This window comes from Spinacia oleracea, chromosome 3 (genome assembly GCF_020520425.1).
Source record: "Spinacia oleracea cultivar Varoflay chromosome 3, BTI_SOV_V1, whole genome shotgun sequence".
In the NCBI taxonomy this organism is placed as follows: Eukaryota; Viridiplantae; Streptophyta; class Magnoliopsida; order Caryophyllales; family Amaranthaceae; genus Spinacia; species Spinacia oleracea.
The window spans coordinates 110865684-110892668 of NC_079489.1; the positions used below are offsets into that span (position 1 = coordinate 110865684).

At 37.3% G+C, this 26985-nt stretch overlaps 1 protein-coding gene and 1 non-coding gene across 2 annotated transcripts; one reads left to right on the top strand and one right to left on the bottom strand.

Annotated features, from left to right (window-relative positions):
• Nucleotides 1-19020: 19020 nt before the first annotated feature.
• LOC110797925 (uncharacterized) lies at nt 19021-20451 on the bottom strand. Its single transcript, XM_056839504.1, has 2 exons — nt 20208-20451; nt 19021-20153 (listed from the first exon to the last, which is right to left on the bottom strand). The coding sequence occupies exons 1-2, from the start codon at nt 20449-20451 to the stop codon at nt 19021-19023; spliced, it is 1377 nt and encodes a 458-aa protein (XP_056695482.1).
• A 128-nt stretch (nt 20452-20579) lies between these two features.
• Nucleotides 20580-20688, top strand: LOC130471153 (small nucleolar RNA R71). Its single transcript, XR_008931817.1, has one exon. It is a non-coding gene; the product is annotated as a small nucleolar RNA R71 (small nucleolar RNA).
• The last annotated feature ends 6297 nt before the right edge of the window (nt 20689-26985 follow it).

Genomic DNA, 26985 nt, shown 5'->3' on the forward strand with positions numbered 1-26985 from the left:
ACATTGTATTTTCTACTTGTACGTGGTCATTTTGCTTTAAAGTTAATTAAGGGAACCTAAGGCCGGTTTGTCCAAAAATTATCTTTGTTAAACGTGATGTAAACTTTTGTATATTGTTGTATTTAGTATGTTAGGTGATGAAAGCGATAAACATGTAAAGCATCATCACAAACAGTATGAACTATCGAAATGCGTACAAAAACACATCACCTTAAAAAAGGTGAGTAAATAGTGCGGAATTGAAATTGCAAGCATAGGAAATAAAGGTGCGATATTGAAAGTGCGTTATTGAAAATGCGATATTGAAAGTGCGATATTGAAATGCGTGATACGAGTCGTTTACCGCATTAAATTAAAAACTTATCTTAGACCTTTAAAAATATTAACAAGTAGTAAAAGGATAAGAAAGGGTCGATCCCACAGAGAGAATATTAGATTTCCTACACTCATTGTTTAACTAAAAAAAAAATCATTAGCCACCAAATTTAGTCAGACGAACCATTTATTTACACGTACTATTTACATAGATTTGGGGGGATTGAAGAGAATATTAACCAATAGAACTAAGTGACTGAGTAATTCATCTACTATTTACAAGTGACGACACAACTAACCTTTTCAATCTCATGACCCTTACTCGATTTAGTTTATTAATCGTAACCATGATTGAACTTGAGGATTTAACCAATTCTAACTATTAGACTAACTGTAGAATCTTAAGTAATAAAGACTCCCTGTACTCCCTTATTTATAATCAATTATGAACTAAGCCAAATTGATTCTAAACCATCCCACCTCACACAGATATGATCGCACCCTGTATAACTTGGACTTGGCAGCTTTTATAAAAACTAGGATACATCATTAGTCCTAATTAATCTAATCAATTAATTTCTTAGACTAATTAGATTGAATTTTCTTTTCTAACCTGTACTTCAACCATGATTGCAGATTTAATAAAGGTTAGGACTATTATGCTACATAATCTGAACTAAGCTAAACCATGTAGTTAGAAATAATTAACAACCACATGTAATTGAGAGATAACAATCAAAAACGTAGTGCAGATTTAATAATGAAATTCAAGCAAAATCAACTACTAGTTATAAGAGGAGTTCCTTAATTCAATCAAAAACACCCATTCCACCGTGATCAACCAACACTAAATCAAGTAAATGAGAAGTAATAAAGATATAAAAAAAATATGAATTGGAAAATTGAGAGGAAGAACTCATTATTTTTGTACGCGAGAACACCGAAACGGACCCGAATTCGACCCCGCAATCCTCCGTAGTTCTTGTTCGACTTTGGACTCGAGGCTAAACTCGCCTCCAATTGTTGTCTTCTCTTTCAAATTACCCAACTCAAAACCCAATTAATAACCCTCTTAGCTCGTAATTTTCTGTTTGTTGTGTGTGTCTTGTTTTGGTTTGAGTTGCAATTATATACAAGATAAACCCTAACTTGGCCGGAGATATCGGGAATAGAAGATCGGTACTGTGAGTTTGTTGCTATTGCCCTCGAGAAGTACGGAGAGAGAAGTACGGAGAGATTGCTGAGATTGCTGGTTTTGTTTTGGTTTGTTGCTATTGCCCTCACGAATCTGGTGATGAAGAGAATAGGTCAAATATGACTCTTTATCTTTCTTTCAATTCACGTGTTATCTCCAATTTAGGTGGAGATTTATTGGACCCATTATCTTAGCCTTCTTAATTTCTTTCAACATGGGTTTAACTTGATAACCTTGGGCTTTTCTTGGCTTCCCCTCATTAATTGTCATTGTTGACGTCTCGTGTGCAACCAACAGGCTTTGGCTTCTCAACAATTTATAACCTGTAACATCACCGAGTAATATTTAGGCTAACTTAACAATAAAATATAAAACAAAGAAAAATATACTTATAATTTATTAAAAGTGACTAAAGACCCAAAATAATAAATTAAGGACGGCTATATAACTAAAATAAGGAAATAAATATATGTTAAATAATGCACTAATCAAATTCTCCCACACTTAGCTTTTGGTCGTCCTCGATCAAAATAAACAACACTAAGATGTACTATGCGAATAAAGAAATAAAAACCAGTTATTTCGGACAATCCAAACCAATGAGAAAAGTGGATATTTTTAAGAATTCCAAATTCAAAATATATTTTATATCACTACCTGAAGGAAATAATGCCCTTGGTCCAAGTATGCATTCTATGTTAAGTCTAATAAATGCGGTTCAGTATTAATTGACAAGTTAATAATTCAGTGAGATCAAGTGAGCTGAATGCCTAGCTAGAGGCCGCTTTAGTTCAAGTGGAATTAATGATATTAATCCACAGCTTACTCTTGACTGAACCCGTAGGGTCACACAAATAGTACGTAAACGGATCAAGTATTTAATAGCATTAAATACTCCATCTATGAATATTCGGAACCGACGGATCTTGGTTTCAGTGGGAGCTAAGATCGTCACAGGCAAGGAATGAATACTCCGGAAACGATGATATTGCCGGAAACGGAAATATGGATCGTATCGGAAATATGAATATTATCCAAGTCGTAGATGTTGCCGGAAACGGAAACATGGTACGTGTCGGAAAATATTATCGGAAATGGAAATATTGCCAGAATCGGAAATATTGCCGGAAACGGAAATATTGTCAGAATCGGAAATATTACCGGAATCGGAAAATAATTCCGGAAACGGAAATATTAAATATTTGTTCGAAACGGAAATTAATTCCGGAATCGGAAATATTAAATATTGTTCGTATCGGAAATGAATTCCGGAATCGGAAAATTTAATCGGAAGCGCATCGTACGAATAAGCATCGGACGAGGCCTGCCGGACGAGGCCCAGCACGAAGCCAGGCCATCGCCCAGCAAGCCAAGCGCGCCGCACAAACAGCCACGCCAGGCCCAGCGCAAGGCCAGGCCCAGCAGGCTGCGCGCAGCGCGCAGCGCGCACAGCGCGCACAGCACGCGCAGCGCGCACAGCGCGCACAGCACGCGCAGCGCGCACAGCGCGCACAGCACGCGCAGCGCACAGCGCGCACAGCGCGCACAGCACGCGCAGCGCGCAGCGCGCGCGGGCGCTGAGTGGGCTGCTGCTCGCGCGCACGCATGGGGCCCATCGTGGCTGCCGTGCGTGTGTGTGCAAGTGTTTGTGTTCGTGCACGTTTCCTAAAACATGCAGAGTTCGGTTAATGATTAAATTCCTAATTCTATTTGATAAATTAATTAAATTAGAGTTCTTGTAGGATTCTAGGTTTAATTAATTTGTATCTGAATAGGATTTCGATTCCCTTTCCATACCGCTATAAATATGAGGCTAGGGCTCACAATTTATAACACAAGTTTCAAAGTATTCAAAGTGAGTTTTTGAGAGAAAAATTCAGTCACACATTTGCCTATAAAGTGCCGAAAATAATAGTACCTTAAGGGCGATTCTAGTTGGTCAATCTTAAGGCGGATCCGGGCGTGCTGTGGACTATCTACGGAGGGACGACACTTGGAGTCCTAAAGACTTGTTCTTGTTCGGTTCGGGCGCAGCTAGGGAAGGCACGCAACAAAGAGTATGCATCTAATCTATGCTAAATGATTATGTGTAAATAATATGTTTTCCTGGGTTTATGGTTTTTCCGCATGATTTATGAATTGTCATATGTATCATAACCTAACAGTGGTATCACGAGCCCCTTATTATTTCATAATCTAAATTGCATGAACATGGTTAAATATTACAAATTTGCAAGAATTAAAAGGGGTGATTAATTTTCGTAATTGTTAATTAATTGCAAATTGCGTTTATTTAATTATACGTACGCAGTTTTTCGGCAGTTTCTTCGTTACTCATCCGAATTGAGTGATTTTTGTGTCAATTCCGCATGTAAAAGGCATTCTAAAATTTTGACAAAAAAAGTATTTTTCTGCCGAACCCAGAATTCTCAAATTCGAAGCCTAACTATGACTTTTCGAAGGTTTTAGTTTTTCGAATGCAAAATTTCGTAAATTTAAGATGTTAAATTAAATATTTGCGATTCTAGTTGATAAATCTTGAATTTTTGATTGACCTACTGCATATGTTTAACAAGTTTGAATGCCTAGTCTTGTTAATTATGCAATCTAATTTGTAATTATGATTAATTTGTTGAAAATTAGAATAATTTAGAATTAATTTGATTTTCATAATTAATTGTAATTTAATTAGAAACCTATGATTAAAAACCACCATAAAAATTGTAAATTTACGATAAATTTTAAATTTTTATGACCTAGACTTGAATCCATAACAATCGGAAATCAATTGGATAATAAATTTTCGATTTTTCGCCCTAAAATTATGAAATTAATATTATTTATTAATTTGTCATTAATTTTAAATATAAATTTTAAATTTTTATGCGATTCGTTCATATAACTTGCACGCACGAAGCAATGGACGCTTCGTGTTACCCTTAAGGGGTGTTGTATAATGCGGGCATGCGACGACGAGCAAGGGAGCTCGTCGCCCATGCGGCACGAATGCAATGAGCAAGGGCGTAGTGCACGAGCACAAGGCAGCAGCCCTACCTTGTGTCGTGTGCCACGACCAATGGACGAATGGGCATGGGCGTAGGGCGAGCCAAGGCAGTCGCGTGTGGGCAGCAAGCGAGCTGCGCCACAACGCGCGCTGCCTCGCACAAGAGCGCGCAGCCTCGCGCGCAGCGAGCGCAAGCTCGCGTGCCACGAACGCTGCGCCTAGCATTGCTCGCGCGCACAGCGAGCGATGTCGCCCGCCCAGCGAGCGATGTCGCGCGCCCAGCGAGCGATGGCTCGCGCGCCCAGCGAGCGATGTCGCCCGCCCAGCGAGCGATGTCGCGCGCCCAGCGAGCGATGGCTCGCGCGCCCAGCGAGCGATGTCGCCCGCCCAGCGAGCGATGTCGCGCGCCCAGCGAGCGATGGCTCGCGCGCCCAGCGAGCGATGTCGCGCGCGCACTGCGAGCGATAGCCCGCGTGCGATGAGCGCTGGCGCGCGCAGCGAGCACCAATGCGTGCGGAGGCTTGCGATAGGGATGCAGCAGCTATGCGACGAGCGCATGGGCTGCGCGCACATGGCCAGCAATGGCTGTGTGCGTGCGGCCCATGGGCGTGCTACGCGTAAGGTGTTTGCGTTACGATTAGATCGTTTTGAATGTTTAATTTGAAAATTTCAGTTCACGTAATTTTAATTAATTTTAAAATTAATAATTTAAATTATTTTCTTGGATTTTAATTTTGAATATTATAATTATAATAAATGTTATTTATTCTAATTATTTTACTAAAATTAAAATCATGAATTAATTTAAATGCGACTGAAATTAAATTAAACTTTTTGGATTCAATTATAAATTTATATGAGCTTTAAATTTTAATTAAATTTGTATGTTTCCGGTTAGACTAGAAATACATTTTTATGTTTAAAATTGGTAAAGCATATGAATTTATTGGTTTAAGTGGGAGCGCTTTTTAGTCATAAACTCTTGATTAGGTCTACAAATCCTTAAGGTTAAAACAACTTGATTAGAATTAATAAGGACTGAATAATTGGTAGATTATTGGTGCCCTTGATTAATTGCTGCAAATGTTTACGTGATGCATAATGTGTTTTACTAACCAGCTATGTGGGCCATTCATGATAATGAATGGGTGAATGGTATATATTGTATATGTACTGTTTTGCAGGTTATGAAGTGACTAGTATGGCCAAATAGGATAGAAAATATGGTCTGCGTACCATTAATTTGAATGTAATTGGTCTAAAGTACCAAAGTTATTTTTCAATTCAAATATGGTCTGCGAACCATCAAATAGTTGTAATTAGTTATAGCTTATCCTATTTGAAGAAAATGGTGCCTCCCACGGAGATTTTCAAGACGGACTTTGAAGTCAAAGCTTCAAGATGAAGTCGGGCCATACTAGATCACAAATATCTTATGCATGTTTTAAGTTATTTATTGTTTTAAATATGTCTTAAAATGCATGAGATCAAAAGCTTGATTATGTTGCATGATTAAGGATTTTAGTTCACTTAAAATCTAACCAACATAGTAAGAGCCTTAAGTTCCAAACTTAAAAATTGAGTTAAAAGGTGCCATGCCAAAATATACACTTGCTTGGATATCCTTTACATCAATCTAGTAATAGTTTTCGCTCAGCGAGGTGTTACTTATTGGTCCTAAAGGGGCAAGGTACACAAATAATTGTGAGTACATGTTAGTTTTGGTGAAACTCAACGATATAAGTAAGGAGTCCTTTTATGTCGTGGCAAATTCGATAGGTTTACCTAATAAGTTCTTAGACGTACCTATCAACCAAGAATAGTTTCTAGACTATTAGCAAAAGGCTTTTGCTTACCTAAGATGTTCTAGGATTAAGTCGACAAACTGTGCTTAGTTCTTCAATGATTTTAGGATCTTGGAATCATTTTATTCACACCTGCCGGAACACATAATTTGAATAAAATGCTTAATAAACATTGAATTATGCATGTATGCTAGAATTTAAGTTTATTAAGAGAAACTGTGAATGGTTATTTATTTGTTTATTCTTTTCAATTGTAGTTTTTAATATGGCAAACAACAATTCATTCAACATTCGATCAATTCTCGAAAAGGAGAAGTTGAACGGGAAAAAACTTCCTTGACTGGCAAAGGAACTTGCAAATAGTTCTTATGCAGGAAGAAAAGGAGTATGTCCTAGATGAGGCGATGCCCGAAGCTGCAGGCGACGGGGTCACTCAGGCAGCCCTCAATCGTTGGATTGATGCCAACAAGGATGTGAAATGTCTAATGCTCGCCACCATGAGTGCGGATCTGCAGAAAACGTTCATCAACTCAGATGCTTTCACAATCATCAGTGAGTTGAAGAACATGTTCCAAGATCTGGCTCGAGTCGAAAGATTCGAGACTCATAGGCAAATTCTTGAGACCAAGCTTAAGAAAGGCGAGCCCGTAAGTCCACATGTTCTCAAAATGATTGGACTCATTGAGAATATGAGTCGGCTGGATCAGCAATTTTCTCAGGAAATGGCTATAGACACCATCCTCCATTCTCTTCATAGCGGGTATGATCAGTTCAAACTGAACTACAGTATGAATAGTCTGGACAAAACGCTCACTGAGCTTCACGGTATGCTGAAGACCGCTGAAAAGACGCTCAAAAGTGATAAGTAGGATGTGCTTATGGTGCGTGGGGGCAAGTTCAAGAAATCTGGAAAGAAGAGGAATGCTAAGAAAGGTGGCAACAAAGCCAGCCCAACTAAGCAAACTGGCGCCTAATCTGCAAAGAGAAAGGTCAGTCAACCCACTTCTGAATCCGAATGCTTCTACTGCAAGAAGAAGGGGCATTGGAAGAGAGATTGCTTGAAGCTAAAGGAAGATCAGAAGAACGGAACAGTCGTTCCATCTTCAGGTATTTTCGTTATAGACTGTATACTTGCTAATTCAACTTCTTGGGTATTAGATACAGGTTGTGGCTCACACTTATGTTCCAATCCACAGGGACTAAGAAGAAGTAGAAAGTTAAGCAAGGGAGAAGTCGACCTACGAGTGGGAAATGGAGCACGGATTGCTGCATTAGCTGTAGGAACTTACTATTTGTCGTTGCCCTCCGGGCTAGTTTTGGAACTGGAAGAATGTTTCCATGTTCCAAGTCTTACTAAAAACATCATTTCAGTTTCTTGCTTAGATGCTAAGGGATTTTCCTTTATAATAAAAAACAATAGTTGTTCGTTTTATTTTAAAGAGATGTTTTATGGATCTGCTAGATTAGTCAATGGACTTTATTTATTAGATCACGACAAACAAGTATATAACATAAATACCAAAAAGGCCAAAAAGGATGATTCAGATCTCACCTATCTGTGGCATTGTCGATTAGGCCATATAAACTTGAAACGCTTAGAAAGACTTCAAAGAGAAGGAATTCTAGAACCATTTGACTTAGAGGATTATGGTAAATGCGAATCATGTTTACTTGGCAAAATGACAAAGCAACCTTTCTCTAAAGTTGGAGAAAGAGCAAATGAACTATTGGGTTTAATCCATACAGATGTATGTGGACCAATGAGTACAAATGCTAGAGGTGGTTTCAGCTACTTTATCACTTTCACTGATGACTTCAGTAGGTATGGTTATGTCTACCTAATGAAGCATAAGTCTGAATCCTTTGACAAATTCAAGGAATTTCAGAGTGAAGTAGAGAATCAATTAGGCAAGAAGATTAAGGCACTGCGGTCTGATAGAGGCGGTGAATATCTGAGCTATGAATTTGATGACCATCTGAAAGAATGTGGAATTCTATCAGAATTGACTCCTCCTGGAACACCACAATGGAACGGTGTGTCAGAACGGAGGAACAGAACCTTGCTAGACATGGTCAGGTCAATGATGGGTCAGGCCGAACTTCCATTAGAATTTTGGGGACATGCACTAAATACAGCTGCACTCACTATAAATAGAGCTCCGTCTAAAGCTGTCGAAAAGACTCCATACGAATTATGGTTTGGAAAGCCTCCAAATGTGTCTTTTCTTAAGATTTGGGGATGTGAAGTATACGTCAAACGATTAATTTCAGACAAACTTCATCCAAAATCTGACAAATGTATCCTTGTGGGCTATCCAAAGGAAACAAAGGGGTATTACTTCTACAATACATCTGAGAACAAAGTGTTTGTTGCTCGAGATGGTGTCTTTTTGGAGAATGATCACATTTCCAAAATGACAAGTGGGAGAAAAGTAGACCTCGAAGAAATTCGAGTCGAACAACAAACTCTAGAGAATGCTCAAGATGACATTCAGGATGAAACTCAGAGATCTTTAGAAGAATCTGGTGAGAATCATGGTCAATCTAGAAATGTTACCCCGCGTAGATCGCAAAGATATAGATCTCAGCCGGAAAGGTACTTAGGTATTTTGACGAACGAGAGCTATGACGTTCTATTACTTGAAAGTGATGAACCTGCGACTTACAAGCAAGCTATGACGAGCCCTAGCTCCAAGCAATGGCAAGAAGCCATGCAATCTGAATTAGACTCCATGTCTGAAAACCAAGTATGGGATTTGGTCGATTTGCCAGATGGCTACCAAGCCATTGGAAGCAAATGGGTTTTCAAACTGAAAAAGGACAAGGATGGGAAACTTGAAGTTTTCAAAGCTAGATTGGTTGCAAAAGGTTACAGGCAAGTCCACGGTGTGGATTACGATGAAACCTTTTCACCAGTTGCAATGCTAAAGTCTATTCGAATAATGTTAGCAATCGCTGCATATTACGATTACGAAATATGGCAGATGGATGTCAAAACTGCTTTCTTAAACGGCGTTTTAACAGAAACTGTGTTTATGACACAGCCTGAAGGTTTTGAGGATCCAAAGAATGCTAAAAAGGTATGCAAGCTAAAGAAGTCAATCTACGGATTGAAGCAGGCATCCAGGAGCTGGAATATACGTTTTGATGAAGCAGTCAGTGACTTTGGTTTCATCAAGAACGCGGACGAATCTTGTGTATACAAGAAGGTCAGTGGGAGCAAAATTTCTTTCCTAGTATTATATGTCGACGACATATTGCTTATCGGAAATGACATTCCTATGTTGAACTCTGTCAAGATTTGGCTTGGGAAATGTTTTTCGATGAAGGATCTAGGAGAAGCACAGTACATATTGGGCATCAAGATTTACAGAGATAGATCTAAAAGGATGATTGGACTTAGTCAAAGCACTTATATCAATAAGGTGCTTGATAGGTTCAAGATGGCGGACTCCAAGCGAGGCTACCTACCCATGTCTCATGGAATGACTCTAAGCAAGACTCAGTGCCCAAAAACACTTGATGAGCGTAGACGAATGAATGGGATTCCATATGCATCATTGATTGGTTCAATAATGTATGCTATGATATGTACACGCCCGGATGTTGCGTACGCACTCAGTGCTACGAGCAGATACCAGTCAGACCCAGGAGAGGCGCATTGGACTGCTGCCAAGAATATTCTGAAGTACCTGAAAAGGCGCAAAGATGACTTCCTGGTCTATGGTGGAGATGATGAATTAATTGTTAAAGGCTATACGGACGCAAGTTTCCAAACCGAAAAAGATGATTTCAGATCACAGTCTGGGTTTGTCTTCTTCCTCAACGGAGGAGCAGTAAGCTGGAAAAGTGCTAAGCAAAGCACCATTGCGGATTCTACAACTGAAGCGGAGTACATTGCTGCACATGAAGCAGCAAAGGAAGCTATATGGCTAAGGAAGTTCATAGGAGAACTTGGTGTAGTCCCCTCCATTAAAGGACCAATAGCCCTGTATTGTGATAATAACGGAGCTATTGCACAGGCAAAAGAGCCTAGACACCACCAGAGAGTCAAGCATGTACTTCGTAGATTTCACCTTCTACGAGAGTTCGTTGAAAGAAAAGAAGTCGAGATAAGCAAAATTGGAACTGATGACAACATATCAGATCCATTAACTAAACCTCTGCCGCAGGCGAAGCACAACTCGCACACTGCAGCTATGGGAATCAAGCATATTGGAGAATGGCTTTGATGTCTCTGTTTAATGTTTTAAAGTTTTAGAGTTTAAATCTTTGTAAAACATTATTGGTTAATCATTCACAATAAATGAAAAGAATTCATTTTTCCATTTAATTTGTGGTTTATTAAATGATGAGTCCCTTCAATTTGACGATATATTCAAGATAGACTGTCAGGACCAGTCCTGTGACTAAGAAATGTCTATCAAGTGAACTTGAATGTCAAAGGTTGAAAATGGTCCCTAATCGGAGTTTTCTATAAAATTGGACGCATAGAAAACGTTAGACGATTAGAATGCAAGATGACTAGTAGTTCTGTTTCTTGAACTATGTGGACATGGCAATGTCATAATCATTTGCATAGATACTTACTTTGGGAAGACTAGTATCGGACGAGACCTATGAAACTTTACTGTAAGAGATGAAAGTCTGTCATAAGTAAATTTCATTAAATTATTAGACACTAAATCCTCAATACCTGAGTGATTTGAAGATTACTTGTTTGAGAACTGGTTGCTTTGACGTTGACCAACCGTCGCACCGTAAAAGGAGGCTATAAAGGCAACGCTCAGGTAATCACCTATCAAACGAAGTCTAATCTCAAGATCGCAAGATTGGGATTGTCCTCCCATAAATCGGGATGAGATGCTTAAAAGTTGTACAAGGCCACTCGGAGAGCTAGAAACTGTGAAATGCATGGCCGTGCTCGGATGAATCATAGGCTATGATTATCTGTTTATTTGATCAGTTGAACTCTGAAACCGAGGAACACCTCTGGACATAATAAGGATGACAACTCTTACCTTATGTTCAAGAGCAAGCATCGAGCGACAAAGGAATTAGGAAATGCACACTTGTCCCTAAGGACAAGTGGGAGACTGAAGGAAATAATGCCCTTGGTCCAAGTATGCATTCTATGTTAAGTCTAATAAATGCGGTTCAGTATTAATTAACAAGTTAATAATTCAGTGAGATCAAGTGAGCTGAATGCCTAGCTAGAGGCCGCTTTAGTTCAAGTGGAATTAATGATATTAATCCACAGCTTACTCTTGACTGAACCCGTAGGGTCACACAAATAGTACGTAAACGGATCAAGTATTTAATAGCATTAAATACTCCATCTATGAATATTCGGAACCGACGGATCTTGGTTTCAGTGGGAGCTAAGATCGTCACAGGCAAGGAATGAATACTCCGGAAACGATGATATTGCCGGAAACGGAAATATGGATCGTATCGGAAATATGAATATTATCCAAGTCGTAGATGTTGCCGGAAACGGAAACATGGTACGTGTCGGAAAATATTATCGGAAATGGAAATATTGCCAGAATCGGAAATATTGCCGGAAACGGAAATATTGTCAGAATCGGAAATATTACCGGAATCGGAAAATAATTCCGGAAACGGAAATATTAAATATTTGTTCGAAACGGAAATTAATTCCGGAATCGGAAATATTAAATATTGTTCGTATCGAAAATGAATTCCGGAATCGGAAAATTTAATCGGAAGCGCATCGTACGAATAAGCATCGGACGAGGCCTGCCGGACGAGACCCAGCACGAAGCCAGGCCATCGCCCAGCAAGCCAAGCGCGCCGCACAAACAGCCACGCCAGGCCCAGCGCAAGGCCAGGCCCAGCAGGCTGCGCGCAGCGCGCACAGCGCGCACAGCACGCGCAGCGCACAGCGCGCACAGCACACGCAGCGCGCAGCGCGCGCGGGCGCTGAGTGGGCTGCTGCTCGCGCGCACGCATGGGGCCCATCGTGGCTGCCGTGCGTGTGTGTGCAAGTGTTTGTGTTCGTGCACGTTTCCTAAAACATGCAGAGTTCGGTTAATGATTAAATTCCTAATTCTATTTGATAAATTAATTAAATTAGAGTTCTTGTAGGATTCTAGGTTTAATTAATTTGTATCTGAATAGGATTTCGATTCCCTTTCCATACCGCTATAAATATGAGGCTAGGGCTCACAATTTATAACACAAGTTTCAAAGTATTCAAAGTGAGTTTTTGAGAGAAAAATTCAGTCACACATTTGCCTATAAAGTGCCGAAAATAATAGTACCTTAAGGGCGATTCTAGTTGGTCAATCTTAAGGCGGATCCGGACGTGCTGTGGACTATCTACGGAGGGACGACACTTGGAGTCCTAAAGACTTGTTCTTGTTCGGTTCGGGCGCAGCTAGGGAAGGCACGCAACAAAGAGTATGCATCTAATCTATGCTAAATGATTATGTGTAAATAATATGTTTTCCTGGGTTTATGGTTTTTCCGCATGATTTATGAATTGTCATATGTATCATAACCTAACACTACCAACAAGCATGGATCATTGAACAATACGAACAAGAATTTAGCACCCTAGTTGACCAACCAATCTTACCGCTTCCTTTCCCCTAAGTTTGAATCTTCCCTCATAGATGCGCAACCGTATTAGCTCATGCCTCACTATTTGATGACCCTCATCAAGACTTGCACAAAATCCTACCCTCCACCGTTAAGGGACCAAAAGTGTAATTAGGAGATCAAATAGGACTTTTATATGGTTGTAATGGGGGTTAGGTTAAGGGTAGGGAAATATTTAGGGGGTGTTCGGGAACGTTGTGGTTTTTGGTTTTTCTATTTTATTAATCAAAAAATGAACGCAGCGCTGTTCGGAAATTCTGTTTTAAAAAACAACTTTTCAGTCTTTTGGGGGAAACCACAACGGAAATCACCAAACCACTAAAAGTGGTTTTAAAATTTTGGTTTCCATTAAATCACCTACCGTTTCTCTCCTCTGTAGTCAACCACTCACCGGCCCTTCATCTTCTTATCTCTCTTATGCTAGGCCTTTAGTCCCTCCTCATGATTCTCCTCTCTCAAACCATAGATAGTTTCTCTGTTTTGGTTTATGAATCACCGTCGGCAGCGAGTGAACCTCTTTAATATCGCAGCGTAGCAATTGAAATCTTTGCTATTTACAATGGGTGGAGACGACGACCATTGAACACCTCTACTGTTTTTTTTCCTTCCCTTCTATTTGTTTCTGGAACACCCAAAATCTCCATAGTGGATATTTTTGCTGAATTGCCGCTAGCCTCATCTTCCCTCTTTTTCTATTATGTTTCATTGGTTGATTGGGAAAAGAGATTAGTAAAAATAAGAAGATTTAGAAGTCAACCAATTGATTCTACAATTAAAAAAAAACAAAAACTTGTTTTTGTCATTAATGGCGATGAGCAGTTTGTCATCAATGGCGATGACCAATAACAGCAGAGCTCTGCAAATTTATAATTATTCCATGAAGAAGTAATTGTATTTTCCATTTTTTAAACCGATTACTTTTTTTGGTTATACGGCTTATTTTTTTTTTGGTGATAAAAATAACTTTTTTGGTTTTACAATAATCTCTTCTCTCGTGTTCAATTAAATTGTATTCCCCCGTCAAAAAAAAAAAAAAGTTGTATTCCCAGATTGAGGCAAGATAGGTTATTAAATGGTAAAATGAGATTCTTTTTTAAACATCAATATTATTGAGTATAAAGTAATCACAGTGTTACGTAAAAATAAAAAAATAAAAAGAAGTCATACTGTTTGAGCATTTTTCTGAAGTAGTTTCGTTAACTTTACTAATAGTTTTGACAAAATAAAATATCAAAACTAAAATCAGGTTTTAGTTTTCTAAAAACTGAAAACTAAAAAATGAAAACGATACCGAACAAGCCCTAAGTTATGTGGTGTTAAATAGAGCCAAGCTAAAGGAGCAATTGAACAATAAAAACACGACCTTTGTGATGTAAGGTCTCAACATCCTGCCATAATAATCTGCCCACCATCATTTCTAACAACAGATAACATCATACTACAATTCTGAACTTTACCGTTACTTGACAACCTCTTTATTTTTTTCATCTTTGATCATTTCATTTCTTTTGTCACCCTATTCCTCATAGTACAAATGACTACTATTTTCTGCTAGTCTTTCTTATTTTTTTTCTTTTTTTTTCTTTAATAATATCCAAATCACCTTCAAACGAGCACCTTTGAAATACAACCTGAACAACAATGCTCCATTTAACTAAGCTCGGGTATAGGCTATAGGTTTGTAATGTAAGGTTGTAACCAAAAATAGGATATTAAGGCTCAACATGGCTAAGCAAATGAAATTTTTGTGAATATATATGAATGACAAAAGGTTTAAATACTCTGGAACCTCTAATTATGAAAGAAATAAAATGCCTTAATCATTTCTCCTGTACACTTTGGTCATCGATCTCGGGAAGCTAAAATGCAAGTCCCAATTTGGACGATCAATAAGGAGGGAAGTAAAAGTGAGTCTTACGAGGTTCGTGGCCCTCCATTTCGGGCCTCATCGCACAAAGGGGAAGCGAAACCATGCAGCACAAACCATGTCAAAGAGGGGTTTATGCAATCTTTAATATCATTCATGATGATTCAATGCAAGCTAGTTTGTGACAAAACCATAAAAACTGTTTTTTTTTTGTTTGTTTGTTTATTCACTTGTCATTGATTTGGTTTGCATGTCAAAAGAACTAACTTTTGTTTCCCTATGTCACAAGCACAACTGAGTTTGCTTAAATATGAGAGAGATACTTCCACAAAATTTTGACAGCATTTTTAAAAATGACCATTTCTAACTCCCCCCCCCCCCCCCACACTGAAACTGTTCATTGTCCCCAATGGAGAAAAAAAATAAAAATTGTAGAGAGGGAAGAAGGGACTTAGCTGGTTAAATTCACTGATGATGATGATTAGTGGATCAAATGTTGCTGCTAATGGTTTCCAGTCACTGATGCTGTAAGTGCTAGACCTTGTTTTCTGACTTCAGTGGCTCAAGTAACTCATTGATTAGAATAGCATGTGAGTTGAGCATTTCGATCCAAGTTAGTGTGAAGTCTTGCAATTAATTGGTTCAGAAGAACTGTGGCAGCAGATTGAGGGCAAGGAATTTGCTCAGCTTGGTAGTTTACCCCACTATCAGAATTATATTTGTCCCTGCAAATGAAATAAGATCAATAACAATGAATTATCAATCTCGTGACAACAAAAGGTTGAACTGCAGAATTCTTGTAAGTTATCCATGCTTCACTTATGAGACATTTTAGCTTAGGTTATTCACATAGTCTGTGAGGTGGAATAAAGTAAACTGAATTTGCAGAAACTGAAAATAGCAGAGTAATAAATTTCAAAAAAAATACAATTGAATAAAATAAATAAAATAAAATAAATATTGTAAGCAGAAAATAATCATGGGTTGCCTCCCAGTAGCGCCGTTAGTTTAAGTCGTTGGCTCGACGTTCTCAATTCTTTGTCAGATTTCCTCAAACGTGACATCTTCGATCATCTGCACATAAGCTTGATCATAGAATGGCTTCAATCTGTGACCATTAACTTTGAAAGTTTTGTCAGTACCAAAGTCCTTTATTTCCACTGCACCATGAGGAAACACATTAGTAACAACAAAGGGACCAAGCCATCTAGTTTGCAACTTTCCAGCAAATAATTTCAGTCTAGCATTAAATAAAAGAACTTTCTGGCCAACTTGAAAAGACTTCCTAGCTATCATTTTATCATGGAATGCTTTAGTCTTCTCTTTGTAGTTTTTAGCATTTGCATAAGATTCAAGCCTTAATTCTTCCAACTCAAGGAGCTGTAACTTTCTCTCTTTTCCAGCAGAATCATAGTCTAAGTTACATTGCTTCACTGCCCAGAAAGATTTATGCTCAATTTCTACAGGTAGGTGACAAGATTTTCCATAAACAAGTCTGAAAGGTGACATTCCTATAGGTGTTTTATAAGCAGTCCTATATTCCCATAGAGCATCACCTAAACGGAGACTCCAATCTTTCCTATTCGGATTGACCATTTTTTCTAAAATAGACTTTATTTCTCTATTAGACACTTCAACCTGACCACTAGTTTGCGGGTGGTATGCAGTAGCTACTCGATGAGTCACATGGTACTTTTCAAGAAGGGAACCAAAGGTTTTATTGCAAAAATGTGTTCCTCTATCACTAATAATAGCCTTAGGCATGCCAAATCTATTAATTAAAAATATGACTTTTAACGAATTTAACCACTGTTTTGGCATCATCAGTTATCACAGCTTTTGCCTCTACCCATTTAGAAACATAGTCAACAACAAGAATAATGTAGAAATTACCAAAAGAAGACGGGAAAGGACCCATAAAATCTATACCCCACACATCAAATATCTCACAAATCAGAATACCAGATTGAGGCATCTGATTTCTTTTAGACAGATTACCTGTCTTTTGGCAACGTTCACATGACTTGCAAAACAAATAAGCATCTGTATAAATTGTAGGCCAATACAAACCAAATTCAAGGACCTTGTGAGCAGTCCTTTGAGGACCAAAATGCCCTCCACTTTCAAGATTATGACAAAAATGAAGAATAAAAGCATATTCAGGTTTATCTATACATCTCCTAATTATTAAGTTAGAACAAGATTTCCATAAATATGGATCATCCTAGAAGTAGTATTTAGAATCAGATTTGATCTTTTCCTTTCGAGCTCTAGACAATGTAGGAGGAAATGTTCTAGTAACTAAGTAGTTTACCATATCAGCATACCAAGGAGTATCAATACGACACAAAGAAATCAATTGTTCATTAGGAAAGAACTCGGTTATTAAAGGCCAATCATCTCTAGGAACAATCCTACTTAAGTGGTCAGCAACCAGATTCTCTACACCCTTTTATCCCTAATTTCAAGGTCAAATTCTTGCAACAAAAGCATCCACCTAAGCAATCTAGGTTTTGACTCTTTCTTTTTCAACAAATATTTAAGTGCTGCATGATCAGAATATATAATCACATGAGTGCCAAGCAAATAAGTTCTAAACTTTTCCAAAGCAAAAACAACAGCATACATTTCTTTTTCAGTCACAGTGTAATTGCATTGGGCAGAATCAAGAGATTTGGAAGCATAATGGATCACATAAGACTCTTTATCTTTCTTTTGACCTAAAACAGCACCTATTGTTTTATCACTAGCATCACACATGATTTCGAAAGGCAATGACCAATCAGGTGGTCTAATAATAGGAGCAGAGGTCAGTTTATCTTTCAGATCATCAAAAGCTTTCTTGCATTTATCATTAAAGTCAAAAACAGCATCCTTACCAAGTAAAACACACAAAGGAGATGCAATTTTAGAGAAATTTTTAATAAAACGTCTGTAAAAGCCAACATGCCCTAAAAACGACCTAATTTCACGAACACAAGTAGGATAAGGTAATGAACTAATGACATCAATTTTAGTTTTGTCAACCTCTAAACCTTTAGAACTTACAATATGTCCAAGTACTACACCTTGTTCAACCATGAAATGACACTTTTCGAAATTCAACACAAGGTTAGTTTCAACACATCTTTTCAGCACTCGAGACAGACTATGAAGGCATCTACCAAATGAATCACCAAAAACAGTAAAATCATCCATAAACACTTCCATATCTTTTTCAATTAAATCAGAAAAAATACTCATCATGCATCTTTGAAAAGTTCCAGGGGCATTGCACAATCCAAAAGGCATTCTCCTAACTGCAAATGTACCAAAAGGACAAGTAAAAGTGGTCTTATCTTGATCTTCAGGAGCTATTGGAACTTGAGTATAACCAGAATAACCATCAAGAAAACAGAAAAATGACTGACCAACAAGTTTTTCTAGCATTTGATCAATAAATGGCAAGGGAAAATGGTCTTTTCTAGTAGCTTGATTAAGCTTCCTATAGTCTATTCATACTCTCCATCCATTAGGAACTCTAGTGGGGACAAGCTCGCCTTTATTGTTTTCAACAACTGTTATTCCACTTTTCTTAGGGACCACATGAATAGGACTTACCCATTGAGAATCAGAAATAGGATAGATCACATCCGCATTTATCCATTTAATAATTTCCTTTTGAACAACTTCCCTTATTGAAGGGTTTAACCTTCGTTGAGTTTCTCTAGTGGGTTTAGCATTCTGTTCAAGAAATATTCTATGCATGCACAAGGTGGGGCTAATGCCATTTATGTCTGCTAAAGTCCATCCTATTGCCTCTTTTTAATTTTTTAGCACATTCAACAACCTTGCTTCTTGAAATTCATTTAATGAGCTTGAAATAATCACAGGCAAGGTCTCATTAGCACCCAAGTAAACATATTTCAAGTTAGAGGGAAAAGGTTTTAACACTAAAATAGGTGCTTCAACAATAGAAGGAATCAATTTAGGCACAGATAAGGGCAAAGAAAAATCAGACTTTTGATTCACATCAACCACATCACACGCCGCTACAACAGAAGAATAAGGAATTTCACGCATATAATCAAAAACATCATTATCAAACAATTTATCACACCACTTATCAAATACATCCTGAGCCATCCAATCAAAAGCATCAAAAGTATCTATAGAACTGACATTATTGATATCACTTGGGTATCTCATAGCATCAAAAATATTAAATTTAAATCATTTCCCCATCAAATTCCATAGTTAGATTACCCTCATGAACATCAATTTTAGTCTTAGAATTTTTCAGGAATGGTCTACCTAACAACAAGGGAACACTATCACATCTATCACCCATATCCAGAACATAAAAGTCAGCAGGAAATACCAATTCATTCACTTGCACAAGTACATCTTCTAAGACTCCTATTGGAAATGCGTTTGATCTATCAGCTAACTGAATAACAATATCAGTTTTAGACAAAGAACCCACATTTAAAGTATCATAAACAGATTTTGGCATAACATTAATGGAGGCTCCTAAATCTAGCATACACCTTTCAAACTTAGAATCACCAATTTTGCAAGGAATACAAAACATACCAGGATCCTTACACTTAGGGGGAAGCTTCTTTTGGATAATAGCTGAAATATTTTCCCCCATACTTACCTTTTTAGAAGGACGAAAATGCCTTTTGTTAGTACAAAGTTCCTTAAGAAACTTTGCATAACAAGGTACCTGTTTAATAGCATCAAGAAGGGGAATATTGACTTCAATTTTCCTAAAAGTTTCTAGAATTTCATTGTCAAGACTCTCTTTCTTAGCTTTAGCAAATCGAGAAGGGAAAGGAGGCAAATCTTTAAAACGAGAAACAACATAATCAGATTCAGTTTTACTCTCCCCTTCATTTTCTTTTTCACTCTCCTTCACAGTACCCTCACTTTCCACTCTTTCCCTTGATCCAACTTTAGGATTGACTTCTATCTCTTTTTCAACTTCACGGCTTTTCATTTTAGGTTCAGTTAACACTTTACCACTCCTAAGTGTGACAGCTTTAACATGACCATTGGGATTAGGGATTGTTTGTGATGGAAGTTTACCTGAAATTTGAGTTTCAAGATTACTTAGAGAAGTGCAAATCTGACCTATTTGAGTGTCTATATGATGAAGGTGCGTGTCAGTTTTCTTTTGATACTCAACACCTTGGTTATGGACTTTCCCTATTTGATTTGTTAGTTGCTTAACTAAATCTTCTAGTAAAGGACCAGATTGGGGTGGTGGATTTTGTTGACCATATTGCCTTGGTTGATTAGATTGTGGAAGTTGTGGTCTATTTCCATACCTTAGGTTAGGGTGGTCTTTCCAACCTTCATTATAAGTTTATGAGTAAGGATCATATTTTCTTTGACCAGAATAACCACCTATAGCATTCACATTTTCAGATTGCAATTCAGGACATTTATCAGTAGGATGAGACTCATTACAACAAATTCCACACACTCTAGCTTTAGACTCAATACTAGCAACAATTTTAGACACAAGAGTAGTTAAAGTAGCAATTTGTTGAGCATTTTCTTGTAATTGATTCTGAATACCACTTAAATCAACTCCATTTACTCTTTTAACATCATTTCTAGAACCATGTTGTTGGGTGTTTTGAGCCATATTAGAAATTAAAGCCCTAGCTTGGGTTGGTGTTTTATCCACTAATGCCCCCCACTCGAAGCATCTATCATACCCCTATCAGTAGGCAATAGGCCTTCGTAACAGTATTGAATTAGTAGTTGGTCACTAATCTGATGTTGGGGACATGAGGAACACAATCTCTTAAAACGTTCCCAATACTCATACAAGGACTCATTATCATTTTGCCTAATTCCACATATCTCCTTCCTGATGGATCTAATTAGACTTGCTGGAAAGTATTTTCCTAGAAAAGTTGATGCCATAACATTTCAAGTCTTAATTGATCCAGCAGGAAGATCATACAACCAATCTTTAGCCACATCTTGCAAAGAAAAAGGAAAAGCATGCAATCTAATATGATCCTGTTCAACTCCTTCAAGATTCATAGAAGAACAAACAACCTTAAACTCTTTTAAATGTCGATAAGGATTCTCACCTGACTTCCAATAATATTTGGGAAGAAGATTAAGGAAACCTGAATTCAGCTTGAGGGGTTTGTCCAGCTCCGGAAACACAATGCAGAGAGCATCATCTCCCGTATTTGGGGCTGCCATCTCCTTCAAGGTTCTTTCACCCATTTCCTCTCCTTTTAGACTATCTTATGTTGATTCAACTTCCTCTGGTTTCAATTCTTCTGGTTGATCGGTTTGAAAAGAATACAATGATCTCTCTTGATCTAAATACTGCCTGATTCGCTTGAGTTTAGAATTAGGTGTGTCACCGCTCATGTACCTGAAAAGTAATTATTAGTTAATTAGGGACATGATTAACAACTTAGTGCATAACTAATGATCTTATACTATTAGACATAAGTTTAAGCTCAAGAGAGTCTGCAGTTATGAAAACACTAACAAATTCTAGATTTCAACAAGTATCTGGCAATATATATTTCAGAATTCACTAGAAGTCCAAATTAAATAACTGACCAGAACACAAATTAGCAAGCCAGACCAATTATCAGTTGTGGGGCATATCAAATTATTCCTAGCCAAACTTAATAGAAGAATCGGTTATGGGCTACAGAACATAAACTGAATACAAAGAGGATTTAAAACAAACAGCTTAACAGATCAAACTTTCACAATCTTAATTATGGGGTAGTAAGTTGTAAACATGCATTATACTTCAACACAATGTCATGGACAATCTTAACAGTTCAGGTCACTTAAATGAGAACAAAAAAAAAAAAATCAGTTGCTGCATTTAATTAATCTGGAAGAATGAAAATGTAAGCAGCATGTTCAATTCCTAAGATAAGATTTAAACTCTGTTCAGAACTGAATTCTTGAATGGCATGATTTCTCAAAATGAACATCAGAATTGATTCACCTAATAATGATTAATTTTAAAGCATAAAAGAATCATGAATTCATTTCAAGCCACTACAATCAGTTAGAAAGAGAAACAAAGTAACCAACACCATGAAACACTATACATTTCCATAATCTCTAATGAGAATCATACTTTTATCTACTATACAACTACTGCAAAATAGGATTCATTAGAATGAATTCAGAAAACAGTGCTGACCAATTACACAATATCAATCATGTTGTGCATTTGTTAAACAAGTTCCTGTTTTACAATTTTAGATTCAGTTGATTTTAGAAAGTTAAACAAAATGTGAATTTTAACAAGAAATCTCATTGAGTGTGACAATAAAAGAGTATTTTTAATAACTTTTAAACCGGAATTTCCCCGGCAACAGCGCCAAAATTTGATACGAGTCGTATAGTTCACACATAAACAAGCAATAACTCAATGAAATCTATGTAGATAACCCCATATAATTTGTTCTATGACCTTATGATAGAGCAAGATATAAATAAATTCTAAATAATAGACTTAGGTGATTACTCAAAATGAATATTTCAGCAAAGTAAAAGTAGATTGAGGCCTGTAACATCACAAGACTTTAATCACAAAATAGATTATAAAATTATTCAATTCTCATTCCACTGCAAGAAAGTTACTGCATAGCTTGATTATACACCATAATATAGACTAGCATGGAGTATAACCAGTAGTAGCAAGCGACATCGCAAATCTGAAATCTACAACTGTTAAAAGCACCATGAAAACATGATCTAATAGTGTAACACATATATAATTTAGGAGAATTCTTTTTTTTATTTTTTTTTTTTATTATTATTATTATTTTCTTTTGAACTCAAGCTTTCTATTGCTTTACACTCTGTTTTCATCATCTAATAGTTGTACTTCATTATTCAAAATACATAAGAAGGCATAGAAATGATGAGATTTCAAAATTAGCAGAACATATAATTGAAGAGCTACTCACAATGATAAGTACAAATAGGAAATTCACTAAAAAAATACTATGCACGAATCAATGAAAACTACTACTAAGACTTGTAGAATAAGTGTCCCTGGCACTTTGAATAATCCAAGTATCAGTCAACAAGAAAGAAATAAATAAGCACATAGTAGGAAAAAAAGTTAAGAAACCTACTACAAGCTGAGAAATTACCACCTAACCAAAGGATATTTAGACAACCCAAGATCACAAGGACTAATTTCCTTTTTATCAACTAAATTCCAAAATAAAAGTTAGTATCATAGTTAAACTTTAAGTATGTAAAGAGTATAAATCTCCCCGGCAACGGCGCCAAAATTTGATACGAGTCGTTTACCGTATTAAATTAAAAACCTATCTTAGACCTTTGAAAATATTAACAAGTAGTAAAAGGATAAGAAAGGGTCGATCCCACAGAGAGAATATTAGATTTCCTACACTCATTGTTTAACTAAAAAAAATATCATTAGCCACCAAATTTAGTCAGACGAACCATTTATTTACACGTACTATTTACATAGATTTGGGGGATTGAAGAGAAAATTAACCAATAGAACTAAGTGACTGAGTAATTCATCTACTATTTACAAGTGACGACACAACTAACCTTTTCAATCTCATGACCCTTACTCGATTTAGTTTATTAATCGTAACCATGATTGAACTTGAGGATTTAACCAATTCTAACTATTAGACTAACTGTAGAATCTTAAGTAATAAAGACTCCCTGTACTCCCTTGTTTATAATCAATTATGAACTAAGCCAAATTGATTCTAAACCATCCCATCTCACACAGATATGATCGCACCCTGTATAACTTGGACTTGGCAGCTTTTAAAAAAACTAGGATACATCATTATTCCTAATTAATCTAATCAATTAATTTCTTAGACTAATTAGATTGAATTTGCTTTTCTAACCTGTACTTCAACCATGATTGCAGATTTAATAAAGGTTAGGACTACTATGCTACATAATCTGAACTAAGCTAAACCATGTAGTTAGCAATAATTAACAACCACATGTAATTGAGAGATAACAATAAAAAACGTAGTACAAATTTAATAATGAAATTCAAGCAAAATCAACTACTAGTTATAAGAGGAGTTCCTTAATTCAATCAAAAACACCCATTCCACCGTGATCAACCAACACTAAATCAAGTAAATGAGAAGTAATAAAGATATAAAAAAAATATGAATTGGAAAATTGAGAGGAAGAACTCATTAGTTTTGTACGCAAGAACACCGAAACGGACCCGAATTCGACCCCGCAATCCTCCGTAGTTCTTGTTCGACTTTGGACTCGAGGCTAAACTCGCCTCCAATTGCTGTCTTCTCTTTTAAATTACCCATCTCAAAACCCAATTAATAACCCTCTTAGCTCGTAATTTTCTGTTTGTTGTGTGTGTCTTGTTTTGGTTTGAGTTGCAATTATATACAAGATAAACCCTAACTTGGCCGGAGATATCGGGAATAGAAGATCGATACTGTGAGTTTGTTGCTATTTCCCTCGAGAAGTACGGAGAGAGAAGTACGGAGAGATTGCTGAGATTGCTGGTTTTGTTTTGGTTTGTTGCTATTGCCCTCACGAATCTGGTGATGAAGAGAATAGGTCAAATATGACTCTTCATCTTTCTTTCAATTCACGTGTTATCTCCAATTTAGGTGGAGATTTATTGGACCCATTATCTTAGCCTTCTTAATTTCTTTCAACATGGGTTTAACTTGATAACCTTGGGCTTTTCTTGGCTTCCCCTCATTAATTGTCATTGTTGACGTCTCGTGTGCAACCAACAGGCTCTGGCTTCTCAAATATTTATAACCTGTAACATCACCGAGTAATATTTAGGCTAACTTAACAATAAAATATAAAACAAAGAAAAATATACTTATAATTTATTAAAAGTGACTAAAGGCCCAAAATAATAAATTAAGGACGGTTATATAACCAAAATAAGGAAATAAATATATGTTAAATAATGCACTAATCAATGGGATATTGAAATAACAATGTTTAAATGACGATATTGAAATGGTATTATTGTTTTTGAAATCCGAACGCCAAACAACTAACTAATAATAAGTGTGTCCGACACATATTCAATTCTCTAAACATCTTAACTTTAAATGAGTTGTTCATCTAAAAGCATCATTGATTTTGATTATTGTAGCTTAGTACCTTGTACGAATTTGTACGAATTTGGCACGTAGCTTTTCTTGTAGGTTAAGGCATTTTGCGACTAAAAACACTCCTTTTTTGTACTCGGTTTTACGGGACAGGGCCCGGCATGCTCGGTTTCATGGGTCGGCGCCCGATTTTTGATTTCTTAATGGCATTTCGACTGGAAACGGCCTTGTAAAAATAATGGAGAGGTCCATTGGGTGAGATTGTGTATGGATTTTGAATTTGATTTTTGGAAATTGAATTTTGTACCGAGTTCCGGCATAGGAACGAGCTCGGAAATAGGACTTTGGATATTGGATTTTGGAATTTATCTTAGCAATTGGGACTTCAGCACAGGGTTGTACCAACCACCTTGCTAGGATAATGGTTTCGTCATCATCCCATTAGGGGAGACACGAATTAGGTGTCTACAATAACAATAATAATAATAATAATAATATGAAAAGCTAAAAAAACTTGTATTCAAAACTAATTGGTAAATTCGAGTTGCTCTTCGGTTCGGATCAATTCGGTTTGAATTAAATTTTACAATAATTTTCGGTTCGGGTTATTTCGATTTCGAGTGAAGATCGGTTTGGTTCGTTCGGTTCGGGTCGTTCGGGTATCGGGTCATTTCAGGTCAAATCACTTCCGGGTCGGTTTCCGTTTCGGGTCGGTTCTATTTGGTTTTTGGGTTAATCTCGGGTGGTCGTTTCAGATAAATCGGGTCGGTTTTTTGGGTCCAGGTCAGTTTTTCCAGGTATAGGGTAACAAAGAAAGGCAAGCGAAACAGGGGATTCATTGACGAAAAAATGTATTGGATTTAAGAGTATTTTTTATGAGGGTATATGATTAAACATGTCACCTCATTAAAAAAATTAAAATAAAGGCTAAATCACAGTTGACAAAGATGGGAAGTTGGGATTAAACGGGTACCCAACGGTGGGACAAGGCGGAGGCAGCGACGACATTCTTAAGAGGGAGAAGAGACAAAATTTCAACCAAAAGAGTGTTTGGGAGTGATCTTTATCGGTCAATTATTCACAATTACCACCACCAGTGTTGTTGTCATTGTTGTTAGTGCTGCAATTTTGGGTGTAACAGCTGCAATTTGAGAGAGTTTCCGCCATTTTTAGGGTAATTTCTGTTGTTTAAAGCTTAAAAAGAGTTAGAGTTGAGGAAAAGTGACGGAGAAGTACTGAAGTAGTGAAGTACTCTGTATTAATTTCGGATGAGTAGTACTTCCTCTTTGGTGGTTGTTGTAGAGGGTCTAGATTGACATAAAGTCATAGAGTCACGAGGGTATGAGTAGGCCTTCACTTTCCTTTGGAAAATGAGAATCATTTCCTCTATTTTACATCTATATAGCATCCTAGGAACTGTTAGGTTATGATACATATGAAAAACATATATCATGCGGAAAAACCTAGATGCCAGGATACATATTAATTGCACATAATCATATAGCATAATTTAGATGCATACACTTTGTAGCGTGCCCTCCCTAGCTGCGCCCGAACCGAACAAGAACAAGTCTTTAGGACTCCAAGTGTCGTCCCTCCGTAGATAGTCCACAGCACGTCCGGATCCGCCTTAAGATTGACCAACTAGAATCGCCCTTAAGGTACTATTATTTTCGGCTAAATGGGCAAGTAATGTGACTGATTTTTTCTGCTAGAAAATCACAGCTTTTATTGTATGAATACTTGTTAAAAAACCCGTGTATAAATTTATGACCCTAGGCATATATTTATAGAACCATGGAAAAGGATTTCAAATCCTGTTAGAATACTAATTAATTAATTAGAATCCTTTTAGAACTCTAAATAATTAATTTTATCTTTTAGGATTAGGATTTAATCATAGAACGAATTCCGATAGCTTTAGGATTCGTATAGCACGCACACGAGCACGAGCACCGCACATCCCGCGCGCATGCCTCGCGGCCCACGCGAGCTGCACGGCGCCTTGGCCCAATGCTCGCAGCCCATTCGCTGAGCGCGCGCGCCATGCCTTGCTGGGCCTGGCG

Bases quoted from the DNA above. Each gene is read 5' to 3' on its own strand.
- LOC110797925 (XM_056839504.1), bottom strand. From the start codon at position 20,451: ATGGCTCAAAACACCCAACAACATGGTTCTAGAAATGATGTTAAAAGA. The intron at 20,154-20,207 runs GTGGTTATTCTG...CTTATAATGAAG, and splicing joins TGAAAATGTGAATGCTATAG to GTTGGAAAGACCACCCTAAC.